The sequence below is a fragment of the Lithobates pipiens genome, unplaced genomic scaffold, assembly GCF_037356315.1.
Source record: "Lithobates pipiens isolate NorthernLeopardFrog02 unplaced genomic scaffold, aLitPip1_a1.2 Scaffold_16, whole genome shotgun sequence".
NCBI classification, from domain to species: domain Eukaryota; kingdom Metazoa; phylum Chordata; class Amphibia; order Anura; family Ranidae; genus Lithobates; species Lithobates pipiens.
In genome coordinates, this window is record NW_027507748.1 from 269,188,813 (window position 1) to 269,206,529 (window position 17,717).

At 39.8% G+C, this 17,717-nt stretch overlaps 1 protein-coding gene across 1 annotated transcript in view; it reads left to right on the plus strand.

The window, feature by feature from the left end:
• AATF (apoptosis antagonizing transcription factor) overlaps nt 1-17,717 on the plus strand; it is a 218,312-nt gene that overhangs the window by 153,945 nt on the left and 46,650 nt on the right. Inside the window, exon 11 of the mRNA XM_077481392.1 lies at nt 12,484-12,555. Coding sequence (XP_077337518.1) covers nt 12,484-12,555 — 72 coding nt within the window. The remainder of the gene's footprint in view (nt 1-12,483; nt 12,556-17,717) is intronic.

Consider the following 17,717-nt stretch of genomic DNA (forward strand, 5'->3'; position numbering starts at 1 on the left):
CAAAGTTGTCTTTCTCCCAAAAGTTATTCCTGTCCACCACCTTAAAGTGTAAGTAAGCCCCCCCCCCCCCATCCTTTTCAGCAAAGGAAGAGGACATTTTTTACAACTGCCATGATGCTGCACATGTGATCAGTTATGACACCAGCCTTTGGATGGTTTGACAGTTTGTTTGAGAGAACGGCACAGTGGTGTAGAGATTAGCACTCTCACCTAGCAGTAGTAGCACTGCGTGGGTTTCCTCTGGGTACTCTGGTTTCCTCCCACTCTCCAAAGACATGCTGGTAGGTTTATTGGCTTCTGTCCAAAATTGGCCCTGGTGTATGAATGTTGGTTGGGGACCTTGGATTGTGGGCTCCTTGAGGGTTGGGACTGATGTGAGTGTGCAATGTATGTGTAAATTGATGGCGCTATATGGGTACCTTAAAATAATAATATAGTAGATGAGCATCTTAATGAGATCCAATGTATAGGGATAATTGTAGACGTGCACACTCACTCAGGTTGAACTGGATGGACTGGTGTCTTTATTCAACCTTACTATGTAATGGGAATGTTACCTTTCTGACACGTGCCAGAAATGAAACTGTTTTATGGATGGGTTTACTTCCACTTTAATCAGGACATCGTCCTTCGTTCAATATCTCCAGCTCCAAAGCACTCAAGGGAAATCTCTCTCCACTGTCTAAATATGGTCTGCTGGAAGAGTTTCCCTCTCTACTTCCACTTTTACAAATCTGGTTCCCTCTTTGTGCTTCTTGAAGGTTCCTGCAAGGGTCTTCCTGCCTCTCGATCCAACAAGATATTAGAACCTGTAGTGTAAAGGAAAGGGTTTCTTCATTCCATGTTAACACACTCGCTCTCTACAAGAGATGTTGGTGCTTTATGGGTTTTTCAGCATCCAGCTTCTATTTCTCATATTTGGAAGGGTGCCACTTGGGCTTCTGTTAACATGTTTGTTTTGGGTAGAAGGTTCTACAAGCTGTTCTGACTGTTGAGCCCTTCTTGACCTATTTTTAGGGTCTGCTGGCATTATTTGCTGTGTTACCCACTCATGAGTTGGATTTCTTTTTGAATGTCCTACTTATAATGAATTAAAGTCTGTGCCCAGTACTGTACAGTCAGAAAAATTGTATTTTTTACTTACTGGTAAAAATCTATTTTCTGGAGTATGATATAGGACACAGGACCCTCCCTTCTTCTACAAAACTAAGTTTAGCTGGGAGTGGGAGGGATTATATATTGGCATGTCCCTGCAGCCTTCCTTTTTTTGCCAGTTTCCATAAATCCCATATTCTGTAGATATGGGAAGCTGCATATAACCCAGTCATAATGATTTAAAGAAGCCAGTGTCCTGTACTGTACTCCAGGAAACTGATTGTATTGGCAAGTCAAAAATCCATTATTTTTTTTTCAGTTGTACATCCAAAGCAAATAGACAAAGAGCTTTTCCACTTTTACTACATTTTAGTCTTGCAATACTGGCAGGCAGCTTGAGTGTTTGCAGGGGTCCAGGCTTTGCGCCCTTGATCTGTTGTTTGCAGGTGCAATGTCTTACAGACTGCAGTGAAAACAAAAAATGAAAAAACATTTTTTTTTACCTCCAAAAAGATGTGCCTTTATTTTTTGCAAAGGGTGAATTTATCCTTTTTAAAGTGGGAACTGAGGGGAAAAAAATATATATTTTTTTATATTTGCTGGGTCCAGTTCTCTAAATCCTGGTATAGCTCCAGAGCGCTGCTGGCCTTAGTTTCCTTATGCCGTATCCCGCTGTCAGCTTTGATCTTCCAACCCAGCTGCTCTGAATTCCTCCATTCATACAGTAACGATAGCTGGTCACGCGCTCCTCCATTCTGAAAATTTCTTATATACATTTCCATTTCAATGTTTTTATTTATTTTTTCGACATGAAAAAAGTTGTTACAAACAAGCCAACTTGAGATGCTTACAGTCAAAGAACAAAGCATAAATCCATTTTTTTTATAAAACATAGTTGTGGGATTATGCATCCATAGTGCAACTTCTGTATTTGTCACAAAATACAAGGCATACTGTGATTGGACAAGGGAAGACTGTGATCATGCCTTGTATTCTGTGAAAAGGAGGCAAGGTGAAGGGCTATCATCAATATAAAACGTGGTACTCGCAGCAGCTGTGCCAAGTCGACAATAGTATGCAGCATATCACAGCAAATGTTTTTAGTATCCCCTGCAGCCTACTGAACAATTGTTTTCATGAATGATTTATAGGAATGCAGGTTTTTAATTATTCTTTTTGTGTGTTTGTGTACACACACACACAGTCACACACACACAGTCACACACACACAGTCACACACACACAGTCACACACACACAGTCACACACACACAGTCACACACACACAGTCACACACACACACACAGTCACACAGTATCTCACAAAAGTGAGTACACCCCTCACATTTTTATTTTTATTTTATTATATCTTTTCATGTGACAACACTGAAGAAATGAGTGTACCGCTTGTATAACAGTGTAAATTTGCTGTCCCTTCAAAATAACTCAACACACAGCTATTAATGTCTAAACCGCTGGCAACAAAAGTGAATATGCCCCTAAATTAAAACGTCCAAATTAGACCCAAAGTGTCAATATTTTGTGTGGCCACCATTATTTTCTAGCACTGCACTTAAGCCTCTTGGGCATGGAGTTCACCAGAGCTTCACAGGTTGCCACTGGAGTCCTCTTCCACTCATCCATGATGACATCACAGAGCTCTCCTCAGAGTACTTTGTGTGCCATGTTGAACTTCCAGTGACCAGTATAAAAGAGTGAGAGCGATAACACCAAATTAAACATACCTGCTTCTCGTTCACACTTGAGACCTTGTAACACTAATGACTCACATGACACCCGGGAGGGAAAATGGCTAGATGGGCCCAATTTGGACATTTTCACTTAGGGGTGTACTCACTTTTGTTGCCAGCCATTTAGACATTAATAGCTGTGTTGAGTTATTTTGAGGGAACAGAAAATTTACACTGTTATACAAGCTGTACACTCACTACTTTACATTGTAGCAACTAGGGATGCACCGAAATTTCGGCCACCGAAACATATCGGCCGAAAATTGTGTTTTCGGCAAATTGCCGAAAGGAAAATCTTGCAGATAATGGGGCTGAAAATGGGGGCGGGGCCTTGCGGGGCTCCGCCCCCTGGTGCCGCCCATTGCACGGGTGTTTTCCTGGCTCGTCCTCCTTTCCTCCCTCCTCCTTTCCTCCCTCCTCCTTTCCTCCTGCCCGACAGTGCGGTCATCTCCGTGTGTCACCGAGCTGTGCATTGAATTTCCCGGGCGGCTGCAGTAACAATGTCCCGCCTCCTGTGACAGACGGTACACTGATCCAATGGCGGGACATTGAATCAGCGTGACGATATTACAGGAGGCGGGACATTGTTACTGCATCCGCCCGGGAAATTCAATGCACAGCTCCGTGACACACGGAAAACACCGCACTGATCCGGGCATGGGTAAGTGGAGATGCATGTGTTACATTGGATCCTTAATACATATTTGGTGGCAGTGTGCCTTAATCATCCCTTTTTAGGACAAAGTAATAGAACTAATCAAATTGATTACAGAGACCACATTGGTACTTGATGCAACATGCTGCTTACTGCATATATCAAACTGGCCCAAAAAAATAAAAATAAAGTACAAGTCTGAAACTATCTACCTCTGGCCACTTGTGTGAATGTAGCCATGCTATATAAACCAGGTCACAGGACAAAGGCTGTACTCCCTTTATTTGCCATATAAAAAAAAATAATAATCTTGATTTTGACCCAGCTAGGTTTTTATCACCATGTGATAGAATGGGGAAGGGTTAAGTTATTGCTAGTAGAGGTAACGATATGAGTATTCCCAATAGAAGTCTGTTGGAACGGAACCAGGTAGCTTGCTTGGGGGGCCAGTTCACACCAGATGCAGTTCCGTGTGCTTTTTTTTTTTGCACAAAATGCATGCACAGTGTTTTCCATGTATTCCAATGGCTCTAGTTCACACCATGCAGTCAGTTTCTGCACCAGAAACTGACTGCATGGTGTGAACTAAAGCCATTGGAATACATGGAAAACACTGTGCATGTATTTTTATCAGGCAGGCTGCATCTGAGGGGAACTGGTGAGGCTGCTTTGATCTCTCCTGTACCATGTCCGCAGTCTCTGACCATCTCCTGTACCATGTCCGCAGTCTCTGACCATCTCCTGTACCATGTCCGCAGTCTCTGACCATCTCCTGTACCATGCCTGCAGTCTCAGACCATCTCCTGTACCATGCCTGCAGTCTCAGACCATCTCCTGTACCATGCCTGCAGTCTCTGACCATCTCCTGTACCATGCCTGCAGTCTCTGACCATCTCCTGTACCATGCCTGCAGTCTCTGACCATCTCCTGTACCATGCCTGCAGTCTCTGACCATCTCCTGTACCATGCCTGCAGTCTCTGACCATCTCCTGTACCATGCCTGCAGTCTCTGACCATCTCCTGTACCATGCCTGCAGTCTCTGACCATCTCCTGTACCATGCCTGCAGTCTCTGACCATCTCCTGTACCATGCCTGCAGTCTCTGACCATCTCCTGTACCATGCCTGCAGTCTCTGACCATCTCCTGTACCATGCCTGCAGTCTCTGACCATCTCCTGTAATATGTCCCCAGTCTCTGACCATCTGCTGTATGAAAATATTTTTTAAAAACAGTCATTTTCGGTATCGGTGCTGTTTCGGTATCGGTTTCGGTTTTCGGCCTAGTGTATTTTTCATTTTCGGTATCGGTTTCGGCACCAAAAAACCCATTCGGTGCACCCCTAGTAGCAACGTGTACTTTCTTCAGTGTTGTCACATGAAAAGATGGAATAAAATATTTACAAAAAATGTGAGGGGTGTACTCACTTTTGTGAAATATAAATCACTGGAATTTGTATTATATATTTTTATTTTTTCAGAAGGGAACATCTTTTATGTACATAATAGTGTATATTTATTGCATCTCAATACGTTTATTTTGCTATTTTTATTTGTATTGGTGTGCAGTACATTATTTTTATATTGTGGTGCAATGTGTTAATGTGCCAATAGATCAGGGCTCGACAAATCCCGGGCGCCAGGTCTCATTTGCGACTAGAATTAACGACCTGGTGCCTGGGGCAGCACAGCTGGGGGTATCCTGTCTCCGTGGAGCCCCCCGGCGTGATCGCGTCGGGCCGTTCCACGGGCGGCCGGTAATTGAGGCCTTCTGCGGTCCTAGGATTCCTAATGGAATCTGATGCCCTCTTGTGGTGGCCGTCGGTATGACAACCAGCTTTGCTAATGTAGCTTCCCCTGCCTCTTTTCATTGCCTGCCTATCTCCTTCCCTTAATTTAGGACCCCTAAACATTATATATATTTTTTATTCTAACACCCTAGAGAATAAAATGGTCGTTACAATACTGTCTTGCACCATTTTTGCGCAGCGGACTTACAAGCGCACTTTTTTGGGGAAAAAATATTTATTTAATAAAAAAAAATAAGACAATAGTAAAGTTAGCTAATTTTTTTTTTTATATTGTGAAAGATAATGTTACGCCGAGTAAATTGATACCCAACATGTCATGCTTCAAAATTACGCCCGCTCATGGAATGGCGACAAACCTTTACCCTTTAAAATCTCCATAGGCGGCGTTTAAAAAAATTCTACAGGTTGCACGTTTTGAGTTAGAGGAGGTCTAGGGCTAGAATTATTGCTCTCGCTCTACCGATCACGGCGATACCTCACGTGTGGTTTGAACACTGCTTTCATATGCGGACGGGCCAGGGCGCGTTTAAAAAATTTTTTTTTATTATTATTTTAACTTTTATTTTGATTTTTTTCACTGTTCTTTAAAAAAAAAAAAAAAAAATGTGTCCCTTTTATTCCTATTACAAGGAATGTAAAAATCCCTTGTAATAGAAAATAGCATGACAGGTCCTCTTAAATATTAGATCTGGGGTCAGAGAGACCTCACATCTCATATTTACACTAAAATGCAATTTAAAAAAATTGTCATTTGCAAATAAATAAATAAAATGTCCCTCTAAGAGCTATGGGCAATGACTTGGAGACAGGTGGGGGGGGGGGGGGGGGGGGGCCCCGCACTATCTTCCCCTCACTCATCTCCATGTCAGGCCAGATCGACGTTACGGACCTGGCTCCTAACTTGTAAATCCTGTTGACTAGTATTTAGGATTATGTGCATACACCTCAATCATTGTGGTAGTATGGACATATACATATCTAGATCTGAGAGATCTTGTACAAAAGAGGTAGTTCTATCAGCAATACACATTTATTTATAGGGTTACATAATATATACAAATTACACACCAGACAGTATTTACATCACAATATACAGTGTAGGTCCCCTGGCTTACATGATATTTACAAATTACTCACAGAACCATATTTACAATACAATATAAGGTGCAAGTTCAGAGTTAGATTACCTGTTAACTTCAGGTCAGCCCATGGTGACTGCCGTGTGCTCCCACACCAGAGTGACTTGGCTTGCTCACAAAGCATTATATCCCCCCCCCCCCCCTACTTTCTGTAGTTGGCTAATATAATTCTCCCTAATTGGTCACTGTACCTAGTCAATGTATATTGGGAACAGCCTGATTGGATGAGTCAACGAAAGCTGTTGTTTACTTCCCAGGTGAGATGTTATCAGGGAAAACAAAAGGCCAAGCTTTGAAGTTGAACCAATTACAGTAACACCAACACAACACTCAATACTTTACATATATATTTAAATCTAATGGAAATATATTTCTAATTACAATATTGTACAGGTATTAATGGAGATTTCACATAAACTCCTAAGGCTACAGATGGCCCCTTGTGGCCAGTTGAGAATATGAGACTCGGCCACACATAGAATAATGGTTTATGTGCAATCTTCTTTAATATTTTGAACGTTTGGCTTTGCCCTCTGACATGAAATAAAACTCTTTGAGAAGAAAAAAAAACTTTTAAACTCCCCATCTCTACAGTTCACATTTCTGGATCCCAGTATCGGTAGTCCTCACTTGTTCTGAATGTAATAAGTCCATAATAAAAATCATAGGATACAAAACACAATAAAAAAAACAAGAGGCATAAAAAAAAACATGAGGATCCTTGTTCTCAACCGTCCAATAATGATAGTGCGAAAGTCAATAATGTCAATCTGGTCATGTTGCCCTTGCTTCTGGGACAGCCTCCCATGGTGATTCCCGTTGGATGGCCTTTGGATCAGCTTTCCCGGCTAAGATTATACTTTGTTAATGTGGACAGAGGTAGAGAAAGAACACCACAAGTACATTTGAGACACATGCATTCAAATTAATGCTCGTCTGGTAAGTCTGAGCAGTTAGGACCTTTTATTAGAATTACCATAGATATACTGCGACATACTACTGCGACCCCTTTCTTAGTGACATGTGTAACAATTTGGTAACGCCCTTCAGCCAGGTGTCTGATTTCCATCCCCCATCTTTCTTCCTCCGTGGTCATATGCCTGCAAGTAACTTCTGCTGTATACCACTGTGTGTCTGTGTATGACCCTTCAAGTGTGCAGGGGGTTCTTGTTGCCATCGCAACTCACCACTAACTCCTGTTACTGAAGCTATGTTCAGTGCTGGTCCCAAACCTTGGGCACCGTCCTTGGCTACCATGTGTAGCTACTGCACGAGCCCTGCCTTTAGCAGGCTACGGAAGAGGTCATCACTTTAAGAGTTCTCATTGCAGATTAGGCAGTGTCGCCTACGCAGACAAACATGACTGGATTTCAGAATACAGATAGGTGTGATGTCACCAGTCACTAGTGGCTTCTGGAAAAATCTAAATAAAATACTCTTAAGTACAAATGTACTATACTCCCTGCTATTTGCCAATCACTATGAGTCTCACCAGTCCCAGTATATCTATATGATATTGACGCAATGCTCTTTGAACTTATTATGGCACAAAAAGAAAGAAATGAAAAAGAAAAATATATATCAATGACCACATCTGATGACTGCCCAACATTAGAACTGTAGAGAGGATTGTATGTCACATATACACAGAAAATAGTCACATGGCTGTTGCTAAAGCCTTATGTTACTATTGTCATGATAATAGCTACAATGACCTAAAATTATATAAAACAATTATCCAATGTCATAAGAGAAAAACAAAAACTGTTGGATACTCGCCCCATCCCCAAAATGCTAAAGGGAAGCTTTTAATATTCTATATCAACATTTGTAATTGCTTTAAATGTTCTCCATATAATGTTCCCCATACTCCCCTCTTTTTTTTTTTTTTTATTTCACCATAGGCAAGCCAAACTGAAGAATCACCCAAAAAAATTAAAATAAGGTGATATAGGAAGTAAAGAAAAAAAAAAATAGTTTTCTTTAAGAGAAAAAGTTGAAGGAGAAAAAAAACAATAAAGAAAAAAACTATTCAGATTGAATGCTGCCTCAACCTTTAATTTGTTAAAGAGCCTTGAATCTGTAATTGTGTTAAACAAAATGATTGAATCTGCTTTCAAACATTGCGCAACACCCTCTCTCGGTGGTGATTAACATATTAATTGACTCTTAGTGCAAAACAATTTGCAAGTCAAGCAGGCCACAAAAATTTGTATTAGAGAGAGCAGGACCTCTGTTTATTGAAACAGACCGCCCTAAAGAAGTTAGAATTTAGTAAGGCCTGACTGTAATTAATTCCATTCAAGGCTTCTCCTTAAAACCAACATAAAATTGTTTTAAGGTCCTCATCTGTGTTTCACAATACTTTGCCCCATCTGCGTCCAATCATCCATCCTTGTTTGGGCAATTACCCTAAAATACAAAACTTAAAAATCATTAATAACACCTCACTGTACCTCTCTGAGAGGTTCATAATGGTCTACAATAGTAGTGGGTGCTTGGAACAGACTTCCAGCCAAGGTAATGGGTCCATTAACCGTAAGTACAGTCAATAATGTCCAGGACCCACCCCCATATCTATACTCGGACAGACCAAAAATTATGGAAAAACTGGGAGGGTTTGTAAATACTTAAATTCTAAACGACAACATGTAGATCTATAACCTTCACACATATTAGCATCACATGAGTTAATTTGGAAGGAAAAACAAAACAAAACACAAGACCTACTGAATCCATAAGATGCCACAAGGTGCAAAGTAATGTATCGTGGTAGTTTCCGAGTGTCAGAGTGAAAGAACCTTCACTCTAAACCACAGGAAAGGAGAAAACAAAGTTATACACAACATCCCTACAGTTCCTCATAGTTATAAGGATTGAGATTTAATATTTGTGCATAGGTTATTTATTCGCAAGTACATTTGAACTTGTAAAAAAATTATAAATTTAAACTGGTACCAGTATTGAGCTCATTTCCAATGAAAAAAAAAATTATAAAATAATCATAAACAGTACAACGCATGCGCATTAGTGTGATCACACTTATTTATGGTCATAAAGCAATGTTAAGTACAAAAAAGAAAAATATCTTTGTTTACACATGGACAGTTCATACCCATGCATTCCATCACTCAAACATACACATTCATTTCAATTGCATCCCATACATCCTGGATAGCACCTTGGTAATTGCAAATTAATTGTTATGTGTTTCTGCAAACGGGAGAGAGAGAAAAAAAAAAAAAAAACAACAACCAAGAACAAAAAATAAAAATAAACTGAAGCAAGAGTAAGATTCTGTACTAAGCAACACTTGTACCCTATACCTTTGAATATTTATGGCAGTCTTCTGATCCTTTGGGGAAGATAAACACCTATATTACTAATAACCATGTTTGAATATCTAGCCTAATATACATTACCTTAGGTGTATGTATTTATGTATATACATCTATATTGATACACCTGCTTAACATGTAAATACTTTTTCATGAGCTCCCTGCACCTGGAAAATATAACTTATACAAAAGTTATTACCCTTTTCCCTTTCGTTGGCACAAAGAAAGCAAACACTACCACATTGTTACATTTACATATTTACATTGTTATATGTTCACTGACATCCGCACTTGGATCTGGTGAAAATAAATTACTCAGATCATAGACATCTGAATGACACATTAGATCTGGTACTTCTTTCACTGTTTCTACATTGCTTATATTTAAGTTTTGTTCCCCGTAAGGGGAAGTCCTAGCAGATAATATAGATAGATTGGGCCTCCCTCCTGTATTTTCTGTTTGAATGGAATAGACGGTTTTCTGTGGGGTCTTAACAATTTGATCAAAAGATTGTTTTATTTCTTTTAGTTCTTTATTACACTGTACCACATCTGCATGGCATGCTTCATATTTTTCCTTAAGAACATGTTGTGATGTTTCCATTATTTTATTGGTATTTTCCCAATTATGAATATGTGCCTTCAGTAGCTTAATCTCATTTTCAAGAGACGTAATTGTGGTTATTAACGTAAGTTCTTTCAGAACTGATCTCCTGTGCTGTAATCTGAGATCGCTTTCCATGGTATTTACATTCAAAGGGGAGCATGAGGCTATTTGCCTTTGACTAGTAACTGTGGAGCCATGCCTATAGATATTATCTTTGGAGGCATTGTAATTGTAATGATGTCTCTTTCTGTTTGAAAAGGTGGCCAATTCTCCTGTAGTGTGACTTGCTAAATAGGTATTTTTGTTTGTACGCTGGTGATAAATCTTTGATTTCACAGAATTAGACCTTCTGGCTACATGAAAATAATTGTGCATACAATCCATGATACTTTGATATGAATCTTTAAGAGGATTTATAAAAAATCCACATTGAATTTTAAATTTTGGATGGGCATTAGATATTAGGAGGGTTTTGTACTCTGGGTCCTCTCTGTTTACATTTCTCCGTTTGCCTACATAGTAAGCTGACCATAGCCTGTTTGCATAAAGAAGTGGATTCTCATTATTTTCCTGTTTTGTTCTAAACGCTGCTATTAAGCCTAGGTCAAAGGGATATAATATTTTTAGCAGTTCATCTACAGTTTCATTGTAATCTGCTCTTCCTTCTTTAACATGGTCTGGTAAGGAAGACCATGTGTCTAAGTTAACTGTTAATAGTAAAACTTTAACCTGATCTCTGGAGTTGGCAACTCCCAGTAATTTACATCGTTGCAAGACATTATCTGCATGAAATGTTATGTGCACTCCTGGCAATAGTTTGCCAATATTGTTAGCTACAAGTAGCACATTTTCTAAAGACTGTCTGTCCTCCCTATCCATCTTTTGTGCTGTACTCTCAATTCCTGTTACATGCACTTCATCAACTGCAGGAATCATCTTTCAAACCTTTTTTTTTTTTTTAAATAGACTGAATCTTCATGCATAGAAACATTGGGCAACAGCTCTTTTCATCTCTTTCTAATGTATCTGGACTCTTCATGTACAAATTCTATAATATATTTAGCTTTTAGCATAAATGATGTGTTCCTTAGTATACTAACAGTTGGCTTCCTAATAATTACACACTGTACAACACAGCTATTTTTTATAGCCCATTTCTATATTGAGCACATAGAGGACCCAATGTTACTTTTTAGCCTTCAGATGAAAAACCCTTTCATAGTGTGCCTTTTGTAGATATTGCAACCCCTTGAGATACTGCTGAAAGAGACCACCAATTTTTCCTGTCCCTTCGTCGGTCGCCATTTGTTGACTAGTATTTAGGATTATGTGCATACACCTCAATCATTGTGGTAGTATGGACATATACATATCTAGATCTGAGAGATCTTGTACAAAAGAGGTAGTTCTATCAGCAATACACATTTATTTATAGGGTTACATAATATATACAAATTACACACCAGACAGTATTTACATCACAATATACAGTGTAGGTCCCCTGGCTTACATGATATTTACAAATTACTCACAGAACCATATTTACAATACAATATAAGGTGCAAGTTCAGAGTTAGATTACCTGTTAACTTCAGGTCAGCCCATGGTGACTGCCGTGTGCTCCCACACCAGAGTGACTTGGCTTGCTCACAAAGCATTATATCCCCCCCCCCCCCTACTTTCTGTAGTTGGCTAATATAATTCTCCCTAATTGGTCACTGTACCTAGTCAATGTATATTGGGAACAGCCTGATTGGATGAGTCAACGAAAGCTGTTGTTTACTTCCCAGGTGAGATGTTATCAGGGAAAACAAAAGGCCAAGCTTTGAAGTTGAACCAATTACAGTAACACCAACACAACACTCAATACTTTACATATATATTTAAATCTAATGGAAATATATTTCTAATTACAATATTGTACAGGTATTAATGGAGATTTCACATAAACTCCTAAGGCTACAATCCATTACATTTTCCTATGACTTTATATGTCTCCATATTTTATTATTGAAAATAGTTCAAATGTGTCACAGTGCAATGGTTTTGTTTTAAAGGGAACACTTATTTTTATTTTTATTTTTTTTAATAGGTATCATGTACATAGCAAACTGGTAAGCTTCATGGCTCCCATTGGTCACAGCACAATGAATGATGAGGCCAGGTGAGTAATAGACTAATAATGTTTATCAAATGCTTTCATGGCAGCGTTATATCGACTTGTTCTTCACACTGTCGTCCTCTGCTTTTTTTTCTTATCAGTTAAGCATTTTTCAGCACTGTCAGGGCAGGACATCCCCTGCACATCAGCTTTAGTAATCTAACCAGTTTACATTATCATAATCATTGTAAAATCCAGTAGAATGTTAAAATGAGCCTGATAAAAACACAAGCCAACAGAAGTATTGCAAGTGTATGCTACATTTAGATAGATGTGTAAATCTGCATCTCATTTCTTTGCTGGAAGCCGTGTCGGTGCCTGTGTCGGTCACATGGCTTTAGGAACAATTCTAGTTATGCATGTTCATTGGATTGTTTTAAAATGGCTTGCTTTGAAAATGCAGGATGCATTTGCAAGGTTTCTAAAAAATAACTTGAGCTTAACTAAAAGCCTTGTATAAGCTTTGATTTTTTTTTTTTTTAGTTAGTTTCACTGAAATGAATTCAGTACCTGGTAGTTGAAATTCAGTCCTTATATTGCTGCAGGACTGTCCTATAACATCCATATGGGATACACCAACCCCATGAAATCATTCCCTGCATCTATTACCTTTTGTACCACCACCCCCTCTTTTAGAATGTAAGCCCTATCAACAGGGCCCTCCTGTCCCTTCTGTATTGAACTGTACTGTAATTGTGCTGCCCCCCCCCCCCCCTTACATTGTGAAGCTCTGCGTAACTCGTTGGCGCTATATAAATTGTGTATACTAATAATACACCAGTGTCGCACCTTTAACTCCTATGTAGTTCTGCCGACTTCCAGAATGAAGCTAGCAGATTCCATTGCTAAAAAGCACATATATAAATGAATGCAGAAATGCATCTTAAAGCATAAAAAAAAAAAAGAAAACCACAAAAAGTGAATAAAATTTTTAAATGTAGAATTAGTGTTGAGCTGGTATACTGCGATGGTGGAAGCAGTGTTTTCTGTTCCATTTTTGTTTTCAGAAGTACGCTTTAATTCACTTAAAAGGTAAGTTCACCTTTACAGAAAAATCTGTACGGTGAACTTACACAGGACCCCCTCCTCACCCACACAGTCCCACTGACCTGGAGCACGGTGATCACCCGCTATGAGACCTCGTATAGCCGCCTCACTGGTCCGGGACTTAGAAATCCCCTTGATTTACTCTCCAAAACTTACCTCATCAGGAGGTACGTTGTGGAGCATTTTAATTGGTTGGCTCCATCACATCAGAGCCCACATAGCCCATCCTGTCACCACGGGCAAAGAGGAGAGAAAGCCACGGGACCAGGTGCGATGGGGAAAGCGTCCAGTGTAAGTTCACCTTTCAGATTTTCTGTGTAGGTGAACTTACACTTTAATTCAATTTAAATAACCTATAAATTGTTTGCTACAAGGCTTATTATTTACCTGGGGTTTTGTCTGACAACATGCAAGGCATAGATCTGTGAAAACGGTGCTGCTGAGAGCTTTTTTTTTTTTTTTTTTTTTTTTTTTTGGTGAAAAGCTTTAACCTTCTTATTCAGCCCAGCCATTTTTTACGAGTAGAGTTGCTTCAGCAATGTATTTAGCCTATTATTCTTAACATCAGCTAGATGTTTTCTGAGAATGGCACGTGGCTTGAGAAGTGACTTGCTAAAATCTGTGGCCTATACAGTGTGTTTTATACCTGTTGGTTTGTTGGAGCAGTTGATTCATGTGTTTGTATCTGTGCAATTTACCGCAAATGGAGCAATGCTTCTCAGCCTAACAGAGACCCAGCTTTCCGCACACAACTGTATGTGCTAATGATCTCTGTACTTTATAGCTATGTGCAGCCTTCTCACTCACCCAGGATGTACAGTGATTATACCATCAGTAAGACACAGCTCCTGAAAACTTGACACTTTTCACTGAGGCATTGGAGATTGAAATTAAAAAGTAAAGATAAGGCTTAGAAGAGGACGAATCATTCAGACAACAAACATTTATTATACCTCTATTCTGTGCAAATGTGTTTATCACAGGAGATCTGTGCATCTGGCTATATTTAGTAATTATAAAGGAATGCCATGATTACTGTATTGTAGAAATCAATTTCTTTTCTTATTATAAACAATGATCAGGAAGTACCACATTTTTTTTTTTTTCTTGAACAATGCAGAAGTGATGTATGTCTCAGGCACTTGGCACAAAAAGGTTATGAACAGTTTTTTTGTTTTTTTTTCAATCCGTAGTATTCTGTTACTGTCCTCTCAATAATTGTGTCCTTTTCTGACTTAAAGTGTTTGTTAAGGCAGTGCAAACAGCCAATGCCAGCCCCTCTGCTAGGATTACTTGATGTATATGCCATTTTCTAAAATTCTTGGGATGGGGGAGGAGGACACAGGAGCAGAGAGGAAAGCTGCAGATAGCAGGCTGCGGATGACGGAGGCACGTAAACTGAGCACAGTGTCGAGCTCAGATGCCATGATGCACCGTGGTCCATTTTCAGGGGGGAGGGCAGAAACTAGCAGGATCAACCAGGTATTACAGGTGTTGCAGGGGGCCAAATCACACAGCACAAGCACTGTGCTGTATAACATGCTTTAACCACTTTCAGACCGGACCAATTTGCTGGTCAAAGACCAGACCACTTTTTGCGATTCGGCACTGCGTCGCTTTAACTGACAATTGCGCGGTCATGCGACGTGGCTCCCAAACAAAATTGACGTCCTTTTTTTCCCACATATAGAGCTTTCTTTTGGTGGTATTTGATCACCCCTGCGGTTTTTATTTTTTGCGCTATAAACAAAAATAGAGCGACAATTTTGAAAAAAACGCATTATTTTTTACTTTTTGTTATAATAAATATCCCCCAAAAATATATAAAAAAACATTTTTTTCCCTCAGTTTAGGCCGATACGTATTCTTCTACATATTTTTGGTAAAAAAAATCGCAATAAGCGATTATTGATTGCTTGGCGCAAAAGTTATAGCGTTTACAAAATAGGGATAGTTTTATAGCATTTTTATTAATAATTTTTTATTATTTTTTTTTACTAGTAATGGCGGCGATCAGCGTTTTTTTTTTTGTGACTGCGACATTGTGGGGGACCCATCGGACGTTTTTGACACATTTTTGGGACCATTGGCATTTATACAGTAATCACTGCTATACAAATGCAGTGATTCCTGTGTAAATGACACTGGCAGTGAAGGGGTTAACCAGTGGGTGGCAGTGTAGGGGTTAAGTGTTCCTAGGGGTGTGTTACTAACTGTGGGGGGGTTGAGCTTTCATTTAGTGAACACTGATCTCTGCTCCAATCACATGGAGCAGAGATCAGCGTCACTAGTTGCTAGGCAGAATGAAGAAATGCTGTTTACAACGGCATTTCTTCATTTGGCCGCTCCGTGAGACGATCGCGGGGATGCCCGTGGCGATCGAGTCCGCGGGTCCCGCGACTGGACTCACGGGGGTCCCAACCAGCGCGGGAGCGCGCCGCCGGCGGCGCGCTCCCGACGGCAGGGCGACAAATTTAAAGGGACGTACATGTACGCCCATTTGCCTGCCCGTGCCATTCTGTCGACGTACATCGTCGTGCACTGGTCGGCAAGTGGTTAAAGAAACCATATATACTTTGAGTTAACGAACGCTTTAATGTTGTATATAATGTTGTAATGCTCTTGCCTACTGTAAGTCAGTTTGCCAGAACCAAGACTGACATTCAGAATCTGTAATGCAATCTGCGCTTTTTCAATTCTGTAACTGGGCAAGCATTGGTAACAATTGACATTACCTAGTATTCCTGGCACATGGGAAAACAGGCAACATTTTTAAGTTGTTGCTCTATATGGACTATTTTTTTTAAATAAAGAAACTGTGATGGCTTGGGGTCAAAGTTTTTAAATTTTATTTTTATATTTTTATCTAAGTGATTTAATCAATCTGTTATGCCAATTATCTAAAGTCTTTGTTTTACAAAAAATATTTAGGCGTCATGCACACAGGACTTTAAAAAAAATGCCAGCACTGCTGCCAGGAAAAAGCTAATTTAAAAAATGCGCTGTTAGCCGTGTTTTTGAATAGCGTTTATGGGTGTTTTACAGTAAAACCTAAAAACTCTACCGCCCCTAAAAGCTTATGCCTCCAAACTCCTCTAAAAGTTTGTGTGCATGCACACATAGGCTAACATGGAGGGGCGTTTAGAACCAGTTAAAACGTTAGACGCCCTTAACAGCAGCTGTAAAAAAAAGTCCTGTGTGCATGAGCCCTTAATACACAATGCACCAATGACAGCGGATTCACCGAAAAATTCTAGATTTGGAACAAAGTAAAAACTGTTTTTATTTTTAAGCTACCTCTCTAGTTGAACCTAAGTATGGAGTCTACTGAGCCGAGCCGGAAATGATTAATTCTTCAGTCTCAATAAATTTGGTGTTTGAATTTCATCATAGAGTATTTTTTAAAGTATTTTTTTATTATCCAAAATTACCTCAAACTTCAACGCCCATCTAGAGCATGTCCCAGCATAGTTTTTTTTTTTTTGTTTTCTTTTACCTTGTTAGGCCCCTTTCACACGGGACGGATCCGTGATGATCCGCTCGCTCAGCAGGGATCGCTCCATTGTCCCTGCTGAGCCGGTGGTGGACAGGGCGGTCCCGGCACACTGTGCAGGGACTGCCCTGTCAGCGCTCCGTTCTCCTCTATGGGGGATCGGATGAACACGGACCGTCTGTCCCTGTTCATCCAATCCGCTCTGCAGATGGATAGAAAAATAGGATTTTCCTCCGTCTGCAGAATCGGACAATAGATGTTCATCCGCAGACACCCGCTATCCTATAGAATGCATGTATGTCCGTATTTCATTCGCAAACGGATGGATGAAATACGGACATACTGTCCGCATGTGTGAAAGGGGCCTTAATATGGCAAGAATTTTTTTTTTTTTTTTAACCCCCCCCCCCCCCCTTTTTGAGGGGGGATCAGTTCTTTATAACATAAGCACGTCCCCAGAACTACATTTCCCAGTGTGTGGGTAAAGCTCTTGACAATCAAAAGTTAATTCATATACATTCGTTTTTTTAAATATAGAATACTGTAAACTCACTTCTTTTTTTACATCTACATTTTATTTGTAATCTTAGATGAACTGCACTTATGTCTCCTCCTGAAATATTTG